This window comes from Rhodamnia argentea, chromosome 10 (assembly GCF_020921035.1).
Source record: "Rhodamnia argentea isolate NSW1041297 chromosome 10, ASM2092103v1, whole genome shotgun sequence".
NCBI lineage: Eukaryota > Viridiplantae > Streptophyta > Magnoliopsida > Myrtales > Myrtaceae > Rhodamnia > Rhodamnia argentea.
Window position 1 is genome coordinate 4,732,361 of NC_063159.1, and position 20,238 is coordinate 4,752,598.

Genomic DNA, 20,238 nt, shown 5'->3' on the forward strand with positions numbered 1-20,238 from the left:
TAGGTGATAATTGAGAGCTCAAGCTTGAGATTTTAATGTCGCCTTAACAAGAATGTTAAGATGAGGTCATAATAAGTTATGCCCGAAAGTAAAGTAACTTATGTATTTCACTTTATCTGTTTTTGATGCCGGATACGAGTTCTGATGGATTCTTTGAAGAGAGTAGATTTGTGAATTCAAGTTCGACATTTGGAATGTCCGAACTATCATCTGTACGGTATGAAATATAAAGACATACGCTCCATGGGAAATGAGAGAATACCGTAATACGTACTTTATATTACGTATGCATGAGATAACCAAAAAGAGTTGGCCGTAGTGCTGATCTCAACTCTACAGCCGTGTCTTGTTCTTGAGGATATGAGTTCCTCAGCTTAGTGCCCTCATGATTTGACCTATTCTTGAAATTTTGATTCAGTATTTGCTATCCTAGAGAGTTGCCAATGATCATAGATGATCCGATCTAGCGAGACATTTATGGAAAAGCAAATTGAATTGAAATGGAGAGATTTTAAGGAAAGAGGAAAATCAATTTGTAGTTGATGTCACATTATGATTTTGTATTCACAAGTGAACCAATCATGATTATATGAGTGTTATCGTAATTGTGAATACAATATATATTGAATTTTTTGAAGAGATCATAAGAGATATATGTGACTGATTGATCTAGGATACAACATATTAGATATACTCTAAATTATATTGCCCAATATGAGTTGTTATATATTTCTAACATATGTATGGCAACGAGCTTTTAGAGTATGCAGGTTGCACGGATTATTTGCCCATATGAACTTTGCAGTGCGAAGAGAAATAGAGATGTTTAGCCCTTTGTGGACGAGTGGGGGATGTTGGGAAATTGCGCCCACCAAGGATAAAGAATATATACCTGCCTTTATTGCGATAATTAAGGGCAGATTTTATTTCCTATTGACTACATGGAGAGAGAGAGAGAGAGAGAGAGAGAGAGAGAGAGAGACTTCAATATTTAGAACATACGGCGTTCTACGATTCACACTTAGGAACTCTCTCAAAAACTCTATCTGGAAAAATCTCTCGAGGAACGATCGATCGGTGGATCCAGATCGTTTTCTCACATGCGATTTGAGGCTTTTAATCTGTGGAAACCGAGGTATGTTCGTTAATCGTAATGATTGGATGTATATCTAGGGAAGACTGGCCTGATGTGCCGGCTCATCGGGTTCCGCACCAACTCCTCCTTAGCTAGGAAGCTCTCAGCATATGACACATGCATGCACGAATATCTAGATGGAGATTGGCAAAATGATTGGATGTATATCGATTTTTATCTCGACAGCACTTGCGAATTACTTGGACCGAGTCATATCCTAGATCGAGTCGTCCAATTTGTTGGGTTGTGCCAAAAATGATAAGCTTTTAAGCCTTTGAAATATGAGGAAATTCTATCAACATGCAAGACTATCGGGCATGCCGCCGCACGCCAGAAAAGCAAAGGTAAAGCTTCGCAATTGGAGCAGTAGCAACACAACTCATTCTTTATCCTGACTTTTCATCTCTCTATTATAAAACCATGGAAGAAAACCCTTCACGACCAACTTTGAAAAAGAAGAGCTATAATTTAGAATTTTCGATTGACTTGCTTCTTCACGTGTGAACGTGTCATCTAGGAAGAGTAGCTATTGCATTAATTTACTCTCTCTCGGCAAATGATTTCGAGAGATTCTTAATCCCAAAATCAAAGATAGTGACCGTACTACTTGAGGCGTAAGATTTCAATCGATTGGCCATAAGATTTCAATCGATTGGCCATGCGATCCCATCTCACTTCATTTCTAGTGCGTGGCAAGAAGGGGGGAGAAGTACCAAAAAACTTTTAAAATTCTATCCATGTCGGTCTCAGCCATGCTACGTAGAACTCCCGGCATCAACGTCAGCAATTTTCGGCTTAAATTGACTGGATTGACTCAATTAGTATCAATGTGAAAATTTTTAGAACTAAATTAATCCAATTAACAGTTCTATGACTGAATTGGCAAAAATGTATTAGGAACTGGTGTAAATGCAATAGGTTTAGTGCCTAGCAAGAAGGGATAGAGCCCAAGACACTGTCATTTCGGATCTAATCGCTTTTCTCCAGCAAATAGCTAGATCGGTCATTCTATGGCTAAACTAGACTTATCAAAATGGGTCAAAAATCAATTTCTTAACCATATTTGATAGGATGTGTTGTTATAGGGGTTAGTTATATTCAATAAATGAGTCATAAGTGGATTTAAACACAATTTGAGAATTGAATGGGTTATAAATGGATTTACAACTTACTTAGACCCAATCTACATCAACGACTCTCTCTTCACTCGATCTCACGCTCATTCACTCTGTACTCTTCCCTCGGTTTGGATATGAGTTTTCCTAGATTGGATTAAATATGAAAGTATTTTAGAAATATGGGTGGGTCTTAAAAGGGTCTATTTAGGTTGGATTGTTTATAACCCAAGCCAAATGATACCCTATTCACCCGTTTGACGAGAGAAGTGTAAAAAAAGTCCTAAACCTATTGCATTGGTGCCAATTCAGTCCTAAATCTTTTTTTGGAGCCAATTCAATCCTAAACCTTTTATTTTATTTTTATTTTTTTTTTGGTAAGGAATCCTAAACCTTTTATTGGTGTCAATTTAGCCCTAAACATTTTTTTTTTTACTTTTTTCTCCGTTTAACGGTCTCGACTCAACCAATGGAATGAGGACAGCACGATGGAACTGTCCACACAAACTTTAAATCCCCACATGGCCTACCTATCGTGCCATGTTTTCTTTTCCCATTCGTTAAAATCAATGCATGGCATCATATGAAATGTGCCCCCCCATGTGTTTCTTCCCCTTAAAGGACTAAACGATAAGCTTGCGTGTCCATGGCTCTGTTTCGGGCGGAACAGCAGATTTGAGTGAGTGGAAGGTGACAAAGGAAAATTCGGAATGTGCGTGCGAAAGCGAAACGGATGCGACACGAACTTCTGGCCGACATCAACTGGGACTGGAGACCCCAACTTTTTTAGGGTTTCTTTATGTGTTTTCCTTCACGTGGCAAACATGGGCTGTGGCTGTTGTAAGATAACCCATCACGCATACACACACACGACCAAGTGCAATAGGACGTTATGTTCCTCTGTTCAACCATTTGGAATTGTAATAAAGGGTGGCCACATACCAAAACTAGCCCAAATCATCCTGATTTCGATAAAGGGGAAATGACTTTTTACCGAATGTCGTTGAATGATTGATCCAAGGCATCTCGAAGGCAGCGCATAGCTCCAAAGATTCCCAGCTTTTTCATGAGGTTTCATTTCGATTGTTTAGTTTTTGGGTGAGGTCCACCTTAGCAAAATCAACTCTTACTGGCCCAAAAAGAATGCTTGGCAAAATGTGAGCATGTATACCAAGGCTATCGTGTTGGGCACGAGGATTATTTGACTGAATAGTATATGATAAGACAGTTAATAATGATGAATTCGATACTCATTTCTTGAGAAATGATCCGTCATGAAGTTGCATAAAGACATGTACTATCTCAATTAGGTTTTGATGTGTTTGCATAGGAGAAATTCGGTATTAGAAAGATGAAAGTGAAAGAAGAAATTGAAACTCTAAATTGGATAAGAAGAGATCGTGTGGTGTGATCACCATTAGAGAGAGAGAGAGAGAGAGAGAGAGAGAGAGAGAGAGAGAGAGAGAGAGAGAGAGATATGGCGATGTTGGTCCCCCAAGAGGCCGACCCCGTCGTGGTGGTCACCGGAGAAAAGCAAATCACCGTGGCAAACACCTTGGTAGGGTCGTCGTTCAGGGCAACTATCACTCCTCTCTTCTCTTTCTTTGATCTCAGTCGCGTTTTTCATTTATTCTTATTTCTAAAAAAAAAATCTCGAGATGATTCTAAAATTAAATGAATCCTCAATGAGCGTCTTTTCAATTCCTGAAATCTGTATACCTTGAAGAGCAAAATATTTTTCACTTTTGTATGATCTAAATTTCTGGTTTCTTCATTCTTCTTTAATTTTCTATTAATTGTTTGGCAGTACCCCGTTTTATTTGCATTATTCATTTATATTAAATTTCAATAGAATTATAAATTAAATAAGTAGTTTAACTATCATGATTTAATTTCATAACGACATACACTATCTAAGACAGATACTCTATTTGGTAGATTTCGTAGTTTAACTAATTAAATATTTAAATATTATTTTTGGAAAATATTTATGCATTGCTAGACGAGCTAGCCATATAAAAAGAATACAATGGAAAAATTAATGCAGGATTTAAAAATTTTAATGGGCAAAAGGAAACAAAATAAATTGTCAGGGAAAATTATTAGAAAGTGGAAACTTCAGAAGCGTAGTGTCGTTTTTTTCCTATGGATTATATTCCCGACTGAAATATGGTCGGTCTGTAGGTTTTTGCAAATCTTAACCTTCTTAAAGGGCATGAAGATTTCGACCAAAAAAAAAAAAAGTGGGGGATGGAGATCTTCATATTGGTTACCATTTGAATCCCAAGAGTAATCTCAAACATTTATTTATGTCGTCACAAATTTCATAACAACAAACATTCTAAGGACCACGGGTTGAAAATTGAAATGAGGAAAAATTACCAAAAAAACCCTAAATCTATTGTATTTTTACTAATTTAGTCCTAATTTTCACTTTTTGCCAATTTTATCGGAAATTAGATACATAACCCTGGCCATCTTATTTGGCACGGTTGGCATTAACGTGGATATTTTTTTTAATTTTTAACATATTTTCTTTTTTACTTTCCTTTTCCTTTATGTTCTTTTCTTCTCTTTTCCTTATTTCCTTTTTAATTACTATTACCGGAGAGGATGGTCAGGCCCTTGCCCAGATCTGGGCAAGGTGAGTCACCTGCGGCTTGCAAGTGCTAGGCAACCGTAAAGAAGGAAAATAGAAGAAAATGAAAAAAAAAAAAAAGTATTACGATATTATTGGAAAATTTTCACGTCAGTATCGATCCTATCACATAAGATGGGCAATGTCCACGTTAGTAATTTTCGGCTAAAATTTATCAAATGGGCTCAATTGGCAAAACGAAAAAATGTTTAGAAGTCAATTAGCACAATTGAAAAAATTATGATTAAATTGGTACAAGTAAAATAAATTTAGGACTTTTTCGTTAATTTTCTCATTGAATTGATTATGATAGGCAAAAAGTTGTATCATTATGATAGGTAGAAAGTTGTATCTCGTGACCACTTGGAAAATGAGAGGACTGGTGGGTACGATTGAATTGCTTAACTTCAATGTTACAATCATGACCCAAATAGAAAGGGTTAATACCACGAAAAAAGATAAACTGGTACAACTATGACAAATTTATTCCAAACTAACATTTTGACCATCAAAAATCCTAAATTGGTACACTTGTAATAAATTCACTCTCCGTTAGTTTTCATTAGATTTTACCGTCAAATTGCTGAGTTGGATGACACGTGATAGTTGACGAGGTATACTAGTTTGGAGTTTTTACCCTTCGTTTATTACGGGTATACCAATTTAGAGTTTTTTGTGGTAATAATCTAATTTAACGGAAACTAACGTGGGTAAATTTGTCACAATTTGGGTTTTTGGTGGTTAAACAGTTGGTTTGGAATAAATTTATCACGAGTGTATCGGTTTGGGCTTTCTTGTGATAAAAAAAATTAGCTTTGAGTAAGTTTATTACAAGTGTACTAATTTTAGATTTTTCGTGGTAATAACTGTAATAGAAATCTAACCATGAACAACATATATATGTGTGTGTGTGTGTGTGTGTGTCGAAATGATCGGAATATACGATGTATCGATAATATGCCCACAATAGCTAAAAGATATCTATAACACCATTGCTGATGTAAGAACAATTATCTATCAACGTAAAATATTTCAAACTGCTACACATATGATCCCCAAGCTATTTTTTATCTCAAAAAATTTCAAAATTGTGCACCTGTAATAAATTTGCCCTCCATTAGGTTTCGTTAAATTTGACCGTCAGATTGCTGAGTTAAATGACACGTGGCAGGTGACGGGTGTACTGATTTGAAATTTTTGCCCTTCATTTATTACAAGTATACTAGTTTGGGATTTTTTGTGGTATTAACCCAATTTAACAGAAACTAACAAAGGAAAAATTTGTCACATGTGTAGTAATTTGGGGATTTTTGTATGGTTAAAAATTATTTTGATGTAAATTTATTATAATTGTACCAGTTTGGGATTTTCTATGTCAAAAAATTAATTAAGGTAAATTTATTATGGATGTATAAGTTTTGAGTTTCTCGTGATGTTAACCATATCTATCGTTGCATTACTTGCATTCTAAAAGTATACTTTACATAGGTTAACAACATATACTTGTACATAAAGTATGAACTAGATTTAAAAAAAAAAACAAAGGTTTTTATTTCTCCTTCTTAGGGTTCTCTCCTCTCCCTCTCATCTTCACACAACCATCTTCTTCAACTTCCATGAAGGGGAGGGTTCGAACTAGATCTCTTTCTCTCTTCCCTTTTTTTTCGCTGCATTACTTGCATTCTAAAATTATGCTTTACATAGGTTAACAACATATACTAGTACATAAAGTACAAACTAGATTTCAAAAAAAAAGACAAAGGTTTTTATTTCTCCTTCTTAGGGTTCTCTCCTCTCCCTCTCATCTTCACACAACCATCTTCTTCAACTTCCATGAAGGGGAGGGTTCGAACTAGATCTCTTTCTCTTCTCCTTTTTTTTCTTTGGCTGATTTGGTTTTCTAATTTCTTTTTTTCATTTCCTCTCATTTTGGGGAGATTTTCTCCCGATCTAGTCTAGAAATCTAAAAGCTTCTCTCTCCCGTTTCGGGGAGGTTTCTATCTTGATCTAGTCTAAATTTGGGGATTTTTGCATGTATGATATCGAGGTTTTGCTTTACTTGGATTTCGTTGGTGTACAAGTCCGGTTTCAAAGAAGATCGGAAGACTTTCATGAAAGTTTCCCTCTCACAAGTGTCGGAACTAGCGAGGGCCGGCGACCCCCACCGACAAAATCCCCACCATCGCCGACCCTTCCCAACTGTTGTAGGGCAACGGCGAGGGCTGCAAAACCCTCGCTATGCTGGTTCTCTATTTTTTTTATTTTTAATTTTAGGTTATTTTTAAGTTAATTTAAATAAAAATTATATTAAATCAAATTCAAACTAAAACAATGTCGTTTTAACCATGTTATCACCACCTAGGAGAGAGCAATATTTAAAAAAAACTCACATAAGCATTTTCTGTTAGCTAAGTTGGACGAAGTTAATTTTAGAACTCGATTGCACCAACTTGATAAGTTTTAAGACTTAATTGCACTTTTTTGTAAATTTTAGGACCCAATTGCACTTTGATGACAAATTTTAGGACTTCTAGTGAACATAGTTTGTTCTAAAAAGAGACTTGAGAGCGATTGACTCCAGAGGAAAAGGTCAAGCTATTCTCCTTTGATTCAGTCACATATAAAATAAAGGAAAATTTTCAAATAAAGGGCCCAAGTGCGCTCATTTTCTCAAATAAAGACCTGAATTGATCATTGTTTCAATTAAGGACCCGAAGTGCCCCTTTTTGTCTCAAATAAGGGTCAAAAGTGGCCATGTCTGTTTCAAATAAGGGCTTGACCTCGCCTGCTATCAAGGGCATTTTGTGAGAATATAATTTTAACATAATTTTAATTAAATAAAATTAAAGTTAAAAAAGTAAAAGTAATAAAAAAAAAATGGAAAGGAGATACGAGCAAGAGGAGGCTTCCCTCTACGGTGCCTTCCCGCTTGTGGTCGCTACCCCACTGCTGATGGGGCAACAAATATGGGCGACAAGGGTGTCGGCGCCTCGACGAGGGCCGGTGGCCTTGCCAACCAAAGGCAAGGGCTTGCTAGCCCTTGCTTAAGCCGGGAGAGGGCCCGATCCTCTCCCAGATAGGGGCACGGGTCACCACCCTTAGCTAAAGAGTTGGTGACCCTCGCCTTGGTGTGGCCGAGGGCCGTGGCCCTCTCGTCTTATTGACAGGGTCAACGGCCATCGTCAAGGCTCCAGCAACCCCGATAGCTATCACTATCGCCCCACCGATGTTGGGGCGGGGCCACAAGATGGAGAGCAACTCCCTCCCACCTGTATCTCCTTTTTTTTTTCTTTTTTTACAGTGTTAGTTTAAAAAAAATTGAAAAAAAAAAGAAAAGGAAAATGGTGAAAATGCCCCTATCAACTGGTGAGTCATGCCCTTTTTTTAGACTAATATGGCCACTTCGGACCATTTTTTAAAATAATAAGGATACTTTAGGCCATTTATATGAAAAAATGAGGGCACTTGAGACCCTTGTTTGAAATTTTCCCTAAAGTAAAGAAAAAAAAAAGTATGCAACTACTTTTCACATGTGTATTGTATAGGTGGTTATTTCATAAAATGAAGAAAGAAAGCATGTGGGAGGATACCATAAAAAGAGAAAATTATCCAAAAAGTCCTAAACCTATTGATTTTTTGTCAATTTAGTCCTAAACCTTATAATAAAGAAAGAAAGCATGTGGGAGGATACCATAAAAAGGGAAAATTATCCAAAAAGTTCTAAACCTATTGAATTTTTGTCAATTCAGTCATAAACCTTATAATTTTTTCGGTTGTGTCCTAAACCTTTTCACCTTTGCCAATTGAGTCCTTCCGGCCAATTTTACTCGTAAACTGCTGATGTGGAAGTCATCGTCTTACGTAGTACTGTCAACGTTTAAGTGGATAAATTTTACTAATTTTTCTTTTAATTTTATCATTTTTTTATTATTTTTCTGTTATTATCCCCTTTTTTCTTTTCTTTGTTCTTTATTTCTTACAATGGCCAGCCCGGGCCCACAGGACAAGGGTTGTCGAGCACTCGCCGACCACTGCAAGGGCCGCGACTCTCTCATTGGCCTCGGGTGAGGGTCCGGCTACCCTCATCTGTCCTTGTCCGGACCATCGCAACCTTGCCTGCAGCCACACATTTGGGATTCAATTGGCAAAAGTGCAATAAGTTTGGAATTTTTCAGACAATTTTTCTCCCTAAAAAGTGAATCCAAGCACAGGGGACGTCCACCGTCCACACGTTCCACAGTGCAGAAAAGCAGAAAGCTTACAAGATGCTTCCATGGATTCACTTCTTCTTCTTTCCTCACGTTTTCCAGACAAAGCATTATGTTCTGGCATAAACACGTGCTTACTTAGTATACTTACTGTCAAACACTATCGTTGCTTTGCTGAAGTCAAGGGCCGAAAAGCAAATTCAGTGCGAATTCTACGTTCGCGTGGGGGACGAACTGTGCCCACTTCTTTTGGGTGCTTTTGACTGGTCGGATCAGTCGATGTCGTGGTTTAGTTAAACAGCTACTCAACGTCTGCGTAAATCTGGTTCATAACACAAGCCGTCATCAACGCCGAGTCGCTTACGCATTTTCAGCTCGAAATAATCCCGATCGCGCATGTGAAAATATCACAGACATATGCTTCTAAAGGAGCTCGTCTACTCGAGGCCAAACTTTTCGCGGACTGAGTTCGGAAGCAACAGAAAGGGAGCATGAAACGTGCATTGCCAAGGCAACCTTCGATATTTCAACATACTGATCCGCTTGAACGGGCTTCTAGGTCACATCACAAAACCCAAAAGAGCCTCGTTACCAATTTAATGACGGAATAGTAACCTTAGCATAAGTAGTCGGCAAAAGGGATTGAGAGAAGTAGACATGTTTTGGCTCATTTCCACGAAGGAGGAGTCGGAGACGCACTTCATCGGGCGTGCCGAGAACTGAGTAGTCGCGATCTGATCCAACTTAGGGTTCCTACATTAACCACTTTCTTTCTCGATGGGTAAGTTACAACAACTTCGTTTCGTTTGAGAATTGCAAAATGTTCCCCGAAGATGTTCATGGGAGGCTTCGGCCCAAAAGGAATTGTGTTGGCGGCAGGCCATCTTTCGAGGCAAAGCCCACCAGAGAAGCTGGTGAAGCAAAGATTCGTTTGCCTAGATAGATGCCGATGCACCGACGACGAACGCCAATGTTCCGACAACAGCCGAACGAGCGAGCCATGAGGCAATGCCCTTCAAGTAGGTTCATCTTGCTTTTTCAGACTAGGAGTCTAGATATAAAGGGTAAATATCATTATGGGGAGGTATGCATCACGTTCGACATTTTGAAGAAGATGAGCACTTCAAATAATTTGAGATATGCCCAAATTCCGCTCTGTGCTAGACCACTATCAGTCGGTATGGATAGTCTGGATCCACCTTTTCTGGTCTCAAGGTGAACGTCACCTTCAACACATAATAGCTACATATGGACGGTTAGTTTTTAATCAATCAATAATCGAACGCCCATCTCTCCATGATCGGTGTTCTAAGTGCCAACCAACTCAGTATCCGCATGCGCCATCGAAGAGACGATGTTGAGACTGAGGTTGACTGGGAGAAGAAGATGAGAACCACTCAATTTGGCAATCTCTAGTCCCACTCGATGATGGAAGAGCACAACTACTAGTCTAGGAGCATAAAAAAAGGGTCAAACCAAGTGCCTCTTTTCCGATCTTTACAACGTTTTGGCAAAAAAACTATAACATTCCCATGAGTGGAGCACTTGGAATGGAGTGGACTACAGATACTCGCACATATTCTCTCGCGAATAAAATACACTACGACACTAGAGTTTCACCATCGTGTTCATCAACCAGAAACGAATAACAGACAGCTGACGTGGTTAGGAAGGACAGGATCATACAGGCCCAGACCTTGGCAACAATGGCTACAAGGCACCACACGCTCCGCACAACAAACACCTGCACAAGCACCTTAGGTGCACTCAGCCCTGCATGATACTTGTCTGCAAAAGGGCTCATCCAATCAACGCCTTGGAAAATAATCACAAAAGGATCCAAGTCTACGACGTATAGGAAATGATCCAAATCTGCTCTTGTACGGGTAGAAGTCAATGTTGGCCTTTTGTGTTGATTCACTCAGCTCCCAAGTTTAGAGAACCATCCTTCAACAACTTCAAACTTAGGCTGTTGAATCTCCCTCTTGAATAGTGACGAGAAGCTTTTCTCCAGTCTGTTCCTGTTCTCATCATTGCAGCGAATTCTTCATAGCTAATTCTCCCATCCTGCAGTAACAGAAGATCATATTAGTGCTAAGTGTTCAAGACTAGAACCTGTCCATATGCAGTAGGTCCCAAGTCTCTTGACCTTGTCCTTGTCCACTTCCTGGAAGATTTCATTAGCTATGTCACTACAATCATCTGCCCCATCTTCCATTAGCGATTCGCGTAGCTCGTCAGGTTCAATGAAAGAATTGCCATCTTTGTCAAAGTAGGAGAAGGCTTTCCGCAGATGCTCATCATTTGCCATCCTCTGAAGATGGAGTGAAACAGCAAGAAACTCTCCATAGTCCAGAGACCCTTTGCCATTAGCATCCACCTGTTTCCAACAAGCTCGCTCATTCAATACGTAATGAGACATATGATGTACTACGTATGATGTACTAAGGAATAATAATTGAGACAAGTATATAACTCCTTGTAAGGAAACTGACAGGGATTGCATGACCGAACATTTTTCTTTTTCAGTCAGAGATGACCAAACATTGAAGCAGGAGTTAAAAACTAATCAACATATAAAATGAGTACAATTCAAGTAAATAAGCAGGTTAAGAAATGATCATTTTTAACTTGCCTTATGGTGGAAAAGGGTAAAAGGAAGAAGCTTAAGTTGCCAGCTTGAGTTCCCTTAATGTTCTCCATGGCATAATTTCTTATCAAAAGGTCAAAACACAACAAAAGTCTTTTAGCCAAGCCATGTAGGATTTCCAAGTGCAAATTTGGAATAGTAGCTTTTCACATGTCAAAGTACCCTGGAAACCATAAAAGCTGAAGGAAAGAGAAGAAACTAAGAGCAGCAGTGTTTCAGCACTACACTTTCTTATGTAGTACAGAACAGAAAGACCAAGGATCAGTGGGGACGATTAGAAAGTCTAAAGCCTGCCTGTTAGCTTGCAGATGAATCTCTATCAGCTTGGAAAAGGGATTTTGATGGTTGCTGTTCAAGCATTGGTTGTGAGTTTTACAAAGAGAAACCACTTATCATTACATTTAGCTACTTTTGTAAGACAGATGCACTCAAACTGTCACCTAAGGCTAAATGACCAGAAAGCTACTGCCTGAAGAAATCGTACATGTAGAGAAAATCAGGTCCACAAAAACAGTGAATTCGCTAAGCTTCCAAAAATATGCTGGGAGGGCTGTACTGAATGAATTCCCAATATCCCTTGAATTTCTTTTAAACCATTTTATTTAAGTAAATAGCTTTTGGTGATATCGGCACTGAGACTAGAAAGTTTTTCATGAAAGTGGAAGTGTTTCAGTCCTATTGGTGAAACTTGGCAAGAAGGGAAAGTTCGGCCCACACTTCTTGCTCACTGTCTTCTCATCATGTCCACAATGGAACCAGAGACGAACCTCAGTCATATCTTTATTGGTGATAGACTAAGAGTGCTTTACCTATAATGAATTAAATCTGTTATACTTTTACCATCCGCCGTTTATGTTGAGTAACATATAATTCTCACCTCCAGCAGTCATAATGGCCGGACTTAAACAATGAGAGCCATCATACACCAGAAGAAGCCAGACTAAGTTCCTAGTAACTAAGCAACACATTCAAAACCAGACAGACATGAGAGCCTAACAATCAGTGTTTTAACTGGTTCAACCCCGATATGACAGAAAGATGACATCTGGAGATTAGTTTACTGGTATATGTACTTTTAACCTTCAAAAGCAAATGTTGCCTCATAAAGTTGGCTAGGACATGCGCCAGTGTCTGGAATTGTACTAGTTCGAGCCCCTCAGTACTCTCAGTTTTCACTTTTTCCACAAGGACCAACTCACTCTTATGCTATACATGTATATCTACAAATATTTTGACAGAATTGAAGGATGTCAACATAAGTGGCCAGCTTCAACCCTGCCATGTTCTCCAGTATCTTTTTAGAAATGGTAAATCCAATCAAACTTGGTCGACTACTTTGTTGGATTGAACAGTTTATCAACCAAATAGAAGAAACAAGAAACCAAACTGGCCAGTTCAACCAGTTGAACTGGCTGGTCCAGTCTGGATTCTGAAACATTGGTTCCGAGGTCACCATGCTTCCATAAACAAGAGAAACTAGCTTGTAGCATCATCAAATATGATGAAACAAAACAACTACTAAAATGTAGTCCAATCAGGTGGTATTACAACCAAAGGAGAGATCAAGTACACTCACAGCTTCGATGAGCATCTGAACTTCAGGTTCACCAAGATGAGAACCAAAATTTTTCAGCCCAGCTTTTAATTCCTCAATTGAAACGATACCATCATCATCAGTGTCCATCTTCTTGAACATGTCTTTTATGTCTTCAACTTCTTCAGCAGATAGGAAATCAGCAATCACCTATAACGAAGGCCCATCCATCTTAATCGCAAAAGAACACAAGAATGAAGGAAGAATATCTCAAATGGGAACAACCAACTAACCCTCAGAGCCTTTCTTTTGAATCTGTTCATCATGGAAAACTGTTTTAACCTTGATTTGACAACATCTCCTAGTGGGACATTAGGAGCCTTCTTAGCATTTTGGAGCCAAGGATGATCTGCCAGCAAGACAGCGTGTACATAACAACTATCAAACTCTGAGGTAGTAAATTACTACGCCATAGTTACGCATTATGGTATGTCAAGAGTACAATGACTTTGTACTATTTCTTTCCTGCACAGCTCAGCTTTTAACAGTGAGATCAATACCAACATGGACTTTCCTCACAATATTGCATTAGGAAGACATCTTCTTAACCAGATGGTGCGATGAAATATCAAATAATGAAGGACTATTGGCAACTTTGACAAAAAATAAAAGGGACAATGTGTCGAAGCATGGTGCTGGATTTGATGTTGGACTTTGAATTAACAAGGTCAACCCTAACCAAGACCTACAACTACATGGACAACCTGCACACAGAGTTGTGTAATATATAACCGCCAGAAACAAAAGACAGCCGACTCAAAACTTGCCTAAATAAATCTGCAACCTTGATACCATATCATCCACTAGAAACTCCTACTTACATTAATCTACTATTCCTGCCCCATACGCTTCCTAACAAAGTAATGTAGTAGTAGTGTGAAATTCACAGGAACAAGCTTAACCTAATGCTATGTAAGTTCTAGCGAGCAGTAAAATCCAAGGAACGAAACCTACTGCAATTTTTGTTTCCGCAGATACTCATCACCCTATGCAGAGGCCTCAGATGAGAAACTCTAAGAAAGTTAGGCAAGTGTTGGCAGGGGGTCCTGAAGGTAGAGAAACCTTAAACATCTCTGTTTGGCAGTTTTCCATCGAAAATTGTACAAGATTCAAGCACTCAATAACAAGTTGAAAGGGGCACCCTACAGAAAGACAAGCAAAGCCCCAAAGGAGAGACAGAGAGAGATAGAGAGGAAAATCAAGTACTAGAATATGTTTAGTGGAATACCAAGTACTTGAGTAGCAGTTAATCGAAGCTTCGGATCTGGTTCCAACATTTGCCTGACTAAACTCTTAGCACCATCTGAGACACATGGCCAAGGATCCCTTTTAAAATCTATTAATCCACGTAAGATGGCCTGCGCAACACCTTGCTCAGACTCTGCATCACAAGCGCACTTTTAGTAACCAGACAGCACTTAAATGAGGATTGAGAGCATTACAAGTATAATCAAGGAGAGGAAAGGAGTATGCAGAATCTTGAGAATAAATAACCGAAGCACAAAAGCGCTTAGGTGCCAAAAATCAAAAGCTAGAAAACACACTTGCCACCTGCCTGTGCTCTATTAAACCCAACATAAAAACAGATGGAAATCACTGAGTAATATTACCGGCCCAAAATGGGGGAACCCCACATAACAGAATATAGAGAATGACACCAGCACTCCATATGTCTATCTCTGGCCCATAACTCCTCTTGAGCACCTCTGGAGCCATGTAATAAGGACTGCCAACGATCTCTGAGAACTTCTCACCTGAAATATTAAGAATTAGGAACGTCTAGAACAAGTCTATTTTGAATAAAAACAATCAACGGAAGGATGCCACGAAAATCTACACAAGTTCAAATTGAAGGATGTGCATACACATGAAGGATTTCTGTTTCGAATCTCTAGAACAAGTCTATTTCGAATAAAACAATCAATGGAAGGATGTGCATACACATGAAGCATTTCTCAAGAGAGCATGGCCAAGGAAAAATACAGTTATTGTTCTTTGGACTCATTAAAATATCAAGGTTCTACAGTTCAGACATCCTACACCAGGCAAATAGGACACCAACATGAGATACTTCAAGCATGATTCATAGTGGAAAGCTCTGGACAAAATCTAGTTTGGTACAGCTCAAGTATGACACTAAACTTGAGGTACTTTAAGAGTCATATCTCATAAAAAGTAGTTCAATTAGGAAAGTTGAAGGACATGCCGGTATTTAAGTTTGATGAATAGCACGGCTCAAGCGAAGCGGACATTTCCATTTCTTTTACTGCTATGGTTCGATATGCAGAGGAAAAAAAATTGGAGAGAAAAACATAAAAAATTTTGAATTTCCCTCCTTTTTTTACATGCAAACACTTCAAAATTTTCTTTACTTTCCACCCACTTTTATCCCTCCACTTTCTCTCATTTCGCAAACATAGCCTCAGAGAGATAGCACAGAGACCTCCCGCTCAGTCCGTAACAAATCAGTGGAATGGGTAGAATGAACAGAGGAAAAATTTTAAGCCCGGCATCCAATTAGATTCATTTCTCATCTCTACAAGTTTGATAGACATACAGAAACCAGATAAAAAAATTTCTATTCAAAAAGGTTTGAACTTAATCCTATTAAAATGGTATCATGAGTGAAGTCAAGTTCATTAGGATCTGATAAAATCTTTCTTATTGATGAAATCCTTTATTATACACCAAAATAAGAAAAAATTATCATCTATATTGCTGAAAACCAGAGTAACAATGCACGAAACTGCACTTCCTTTTCCCCAGGCCCAGCCAAAGAAGTTATAATTGAGTTTTACGGTTCAGATTGATCAGAGATACTCCAGCATTTAAAGTCCGGGCAAGAAGCAATTCTTTTCCTTCCTATTGCCATTTTCTTTCCTGGGCAGGCTATTAACAGGTTTCATATCTCAAGAAACCACATGTTTGGAGACTGCTCTCTCCTCCAAATATTCAACATCCACCAATTAGCACCAAGTATTTTCATTCTATTGGTACAAAGATTCCTCATATGCAAAGTGATAACGTAATTAAATACTAAACCATACCTTCATCTAACAGCTTAAGCTTTTAGAACAGGTGGTGATGGTCTCACAAAATCTAGCATGGTATCGGAGCGGGAGATCTCGAGTTCAAATCTTTCCAAACCCCTTTTGCCTCCCCAATTAAAATATGTCCATGCTTAGTACTAGACAAAAGACCGGACTAAGCATGAGGGAGAGTGATAGAGTAATTAAATATTAAACCACGCCTTTATCTAAGAGCTAAGCTTTTAAAACAGTTGACAATGGTCTCACAAAATCTAACACAAAGCAAACACCAAAGCCAGTCAAAAGGTGAGTTGTGAGATAAGACACTTTAGGTCCTTGGTACACGTACACCATTCTATCTTATTTCTTTTGATCTCGGCTGCGTGACTAAAGCCAATTAAAAGACATTAATCAAAGCCAGTTTGACTCCATATAAACAAACCACCAAAAACAAATTAGTCAGTTCAACATAAGCAAGATGATCATTATATGTTGTGAAAGACTAATAAGTAGATATGCAATCGACCAGAAAGCCGCCACCAGATCCTAGCAGAATGCTAGACATTGATCCTTGCATCCTCTATGCAAAACCACTCTAAATTAGTTGACATGATAATCCAGTTATCATGTCAATGTCATCGCTCCTATTGCACTTAGAATCTCCTTTTTCAGTACCAAGCACCTTAGGCTACCATGGAACAATTAACGATGTCGGCACAAACCTAAATGGATCCACCTAGAAAGAATCAGTTTTAAAATGTCATCAAGAAAGGGTCATCTAAGTAGGGATGTATAACCAAATAAGAGATACGACTCAATAGGTTCATGGCTGGGTGGATTCCAGAATGAGTAACAAAGAGCATAGGGTAGGTTCAAAACTCTAAATAATATAGGCGTCATAGGTATAGGTATGTGTGGATATGCATTCAATCACCATTTATAGCATCAACTACCAAATGTCTAAAGGAACATCCAACATTATGCTATCTGAATTACTACACAAGTAGAATTAGAGATATGAACGTTATGAAGGTGGAATTGGGCAAAAATCATATGAGTGATTTTCATCTTGCTGTAGTTTTACCTCTACTGTTAACATGTTTATTCTTTTGACAGAATTTGCTTTATTGGTTTTATGTTCTCGTCATCAACACAAAACACATACTTGATCCTGTGATTAACTTCTGTTTAAGAGGTTGATAGACAGTAGATGCATAAAAACTTCACTTATTGGTAAAAGAATCCTAAGGAAAAAAGATACCACTCATTCTTGTGGAAATGACAAGTTCCAAAGTGGTTCCAAGAGGCCAATGATGGTTTTATAGGTCCCTCGAAGGTTGTGGGGCAAGGGAAATGCCTATTCACCCTGAAACCTCCACACCAAGAACATGTCAGAATTTCCATTCTTTTTGTGCCAAAGACATTCCTTATGACATTCCTGTACAATACAACTTCGCTCTAACATACTAAATCAAGAGCATCTCTGTAGTTTTCCATCCCGTTTCAAAGACATGTGGTACTTCGGATTGTAACATAGCTATTTGTCAGAAAATTTGCAAGCGTCATAAACACATCAAAAAAAGCACAATAGCAGATCATTTGGCAAGTGGTGATGAGGCTATCAGAGCAAAAATTCACGGAGCTTGATTTCCTAGAATGCGGGAAGAATCTTCTGAGTACGAATTTTTCATCTGATGAAATCAGGGAAGAAGCGTTTTTTTGAACTGCCAAGTCCAGCTCGAAAAATTGACAGAGATGCTGTATATTATAGTACATTACTCGCGTAGATCTCCCAATGGCCCATGAACAAAGTCTGCTACTTTCAATTAAAAATTCCCCTACAACCGGGGTGCATTAAAGAGCAAATCGAAGTATCTTACCTGGCTTGAAGAATATGGACAATCCGAAATCAATAGCCTTCAGAGGCGAATTCTCCTTCTTATTAGCGAACAAGAAATTCTCCGGCTTCAAGTCCCTGTGTATCACCCCGTGCTTATGACAAAGCTGGACCACCTCCACGATCGTCCGCGTGACCGCGGCGGCAGCTCTCTCCGTGTAATGGCCCCTCGCCACGATCCGATCGAACAGCTCGCCCCCCTCGCACAGCTCCATCACCAAATGCACCGCATTGTCGTCCTCGCACGCCTCCTTCAAGCTCACGATGCTCGCGTTCCTGGGCAGGTGCTTCATGATCGCCACCTCCCGCCGCACGTCCTCGACGTCCACGGCGGTCCTCAGCTTCCGCTTCGAGATGCTCTTGCAGGCGAGCAGCTCCCGCGAGCCCCGGTCGATGCACAGGTAGGTGACCCCGAACTCGCCCCGCCCGAGCTCGCGGTCGATCAGGTACCTCTCCTCGATGTTCTCCTTGGGTACGCCGGCGAGGACGGTGACGGGGGCCTTCTTCCCGGCGCCGGGGTCGCGCTTGCCGTGGTCGTGGTGGCCGGTGAAGTTCGATTTCACGTCCTCCCTGGCGACGGCGGCCGGAGATCTGCAGCAATTCCCCATCCCCGACCGTAATGCGGCTCGAAGATCAGATCCGAGCCCCCGGAAGAAGCCACGACGCGACCGACCAGAGCAAAGCAGAGGGGGCAGTACGCGAGCTAGGGTTTCACATCCTACGAGGGAAAATGCGAAACCCCCACCCGAGCGCAGAAGACGAGGGAGCCTAGACGAGAGCTACGGGAGCTAGAGGGGGGGGGGATCCCAGAGCAACAGCTAGAGAGAGAAAGCTAGAGAGAGAGTGTCAAATTGAAGTGAGTGAGGTGAGAGAGGAGGAGTACGGAAAAGGTTACAGAGTTCAGATGCCTCTGGTGATAGAGAGAGAAAGAGCGTACTTTGGGAGATAACTCTCTTCGATCCAAAAATAATAATAATAATAATAATTGATAAAAATAGTAATAATTTATTTTATTTTATTTAACGTAAATATTCTCTGACCCTGCGACTTTTGTCGTCTCTCGCCGGAGAGGTTCAAAGGTAGAGAGGACGGAGGGGTAGACTCGTCTTTTCCGGACTCGCCGCTACCGGAAATCATTCTCTGGATATAACGTATTAAAATAGAAAAAATTTCAAATAACAACTCGAATTTTCTTATTTTTTCCTTAAATAAAGGTTTGAAATGATCATATTAATCTAAAAAAAAAAATGTGCTGACTCACTAATTGATTAGGGTCAACCGGCGGTAGGGCGACGTCCATGTGTTTCTTCTTTTTCTGTTTTAATTTAATTTAACTAAAAATCAGGTTAAAATTATGTTTTGACGAAGATGCCCTTCATCGGTCGGAATATTTAGCCTGCGAGATCGGACTTTTATTTGAAACAGTCATGGCCACTTCAGGTCATTTATTTGAAACAATGACCACTTCATGTCATTATTTAAAAAAAAAAATAACGACACTTCGTGCCTTTATTTAGAATTTTCTCAAAATCTTTTAAATAAATGCTTATTGGGCAACCCCGAGTAAAAAAAAGAAATTACGAGTATCGATACACAATTTAATAACCGAGGTCGAATTAGATATTTCTTATTACATAGTTACATGTTCCTAACATTTAAGGATGCCATAATGGGCCCACACTACTAATTTGATAAGAAGGGGTGAGGGGTCCATATGTTATGCCCCCTTGTCAAACACATGATTTTACAAAAAATTCACACGACACTCTAAAGTAACCAAAAACATATATGAAATTTCAGCACCAAAATCACAAAGTTCAGTCAAGTCTCCCCACCAAATTTGCAAAGATCTTATTATGTTAGGTCCTAGGGGAGCGCAAGCAGCTAGATTACGAACATGATTACCGAGTTGTGTAGTTCCCCTCTATCTTGTTTAATTTTGTTATTATTATTATTTTCACGATGATCATCG

General features: G+C 39.3%; 1 protein-coding gene across 1 annotated transcript; it reads right to left on the minus strand.

Annotated features, from left to right (window-relative positions):
- Positions 1–10,566: 10,566 nt before the first annotated feature.
- LOC115745725 (calcium-dependent protein kinase 13) lies at positions 10,567–19,193 on the minus strand. Its single transcript, XM_030681291.2, has 7 exons — positions 18,250–19,193; positions 14,951–15,094; positions 14,569–14,721; positions 13,574–13,689; positions 13,323–13,490; positions 11,246–11,476; positions 10,567–11,163 (listed from the first exon to the last, which is right to left on the minus strand). Exons 1-7 carry the CDS (start codon positions 18,872–18,874, stop codon positions 11,014–11,016), a joined length of 1,587 nt encoding a protein of 528 aa, XP_030537151.1. The 5' UTR covers positions 18,875–19,193; the 3' UTR covers positions 10,567–11,013.
- Between the last annotated feature and the right edge of the window lie 1,045 nt (positions 19,194–20,238).

What these genes read in the sequence shown, in the direction of transcription:
- LOC115745725 (XM_030681291.2), bottom strand. Translation starts at nt 18,874, where the DNA reads ATGGGGAATTGCTGCAGATCTCCGGCCGCCGTCGCCAGGGAGGACGTG. An exon ending in GTCCATATTCTTCAAGCCAG is followed by an intron (nt 15,095 to 18,249) that starts GTAAGATACTTC and finishes TTAATATTTCAG; the next exon opens with GTGAGAAGTTCTCAGAGATC. An exon ending in AACTGCTACTCAAGTACTTG is followed by an intron (nt 13,690 to 14,568) that starts GTATTCCACTAA and finishes TCTTGCTGGCAG; the next exon opens with ATCATCCTTGGCTCCAAAAT.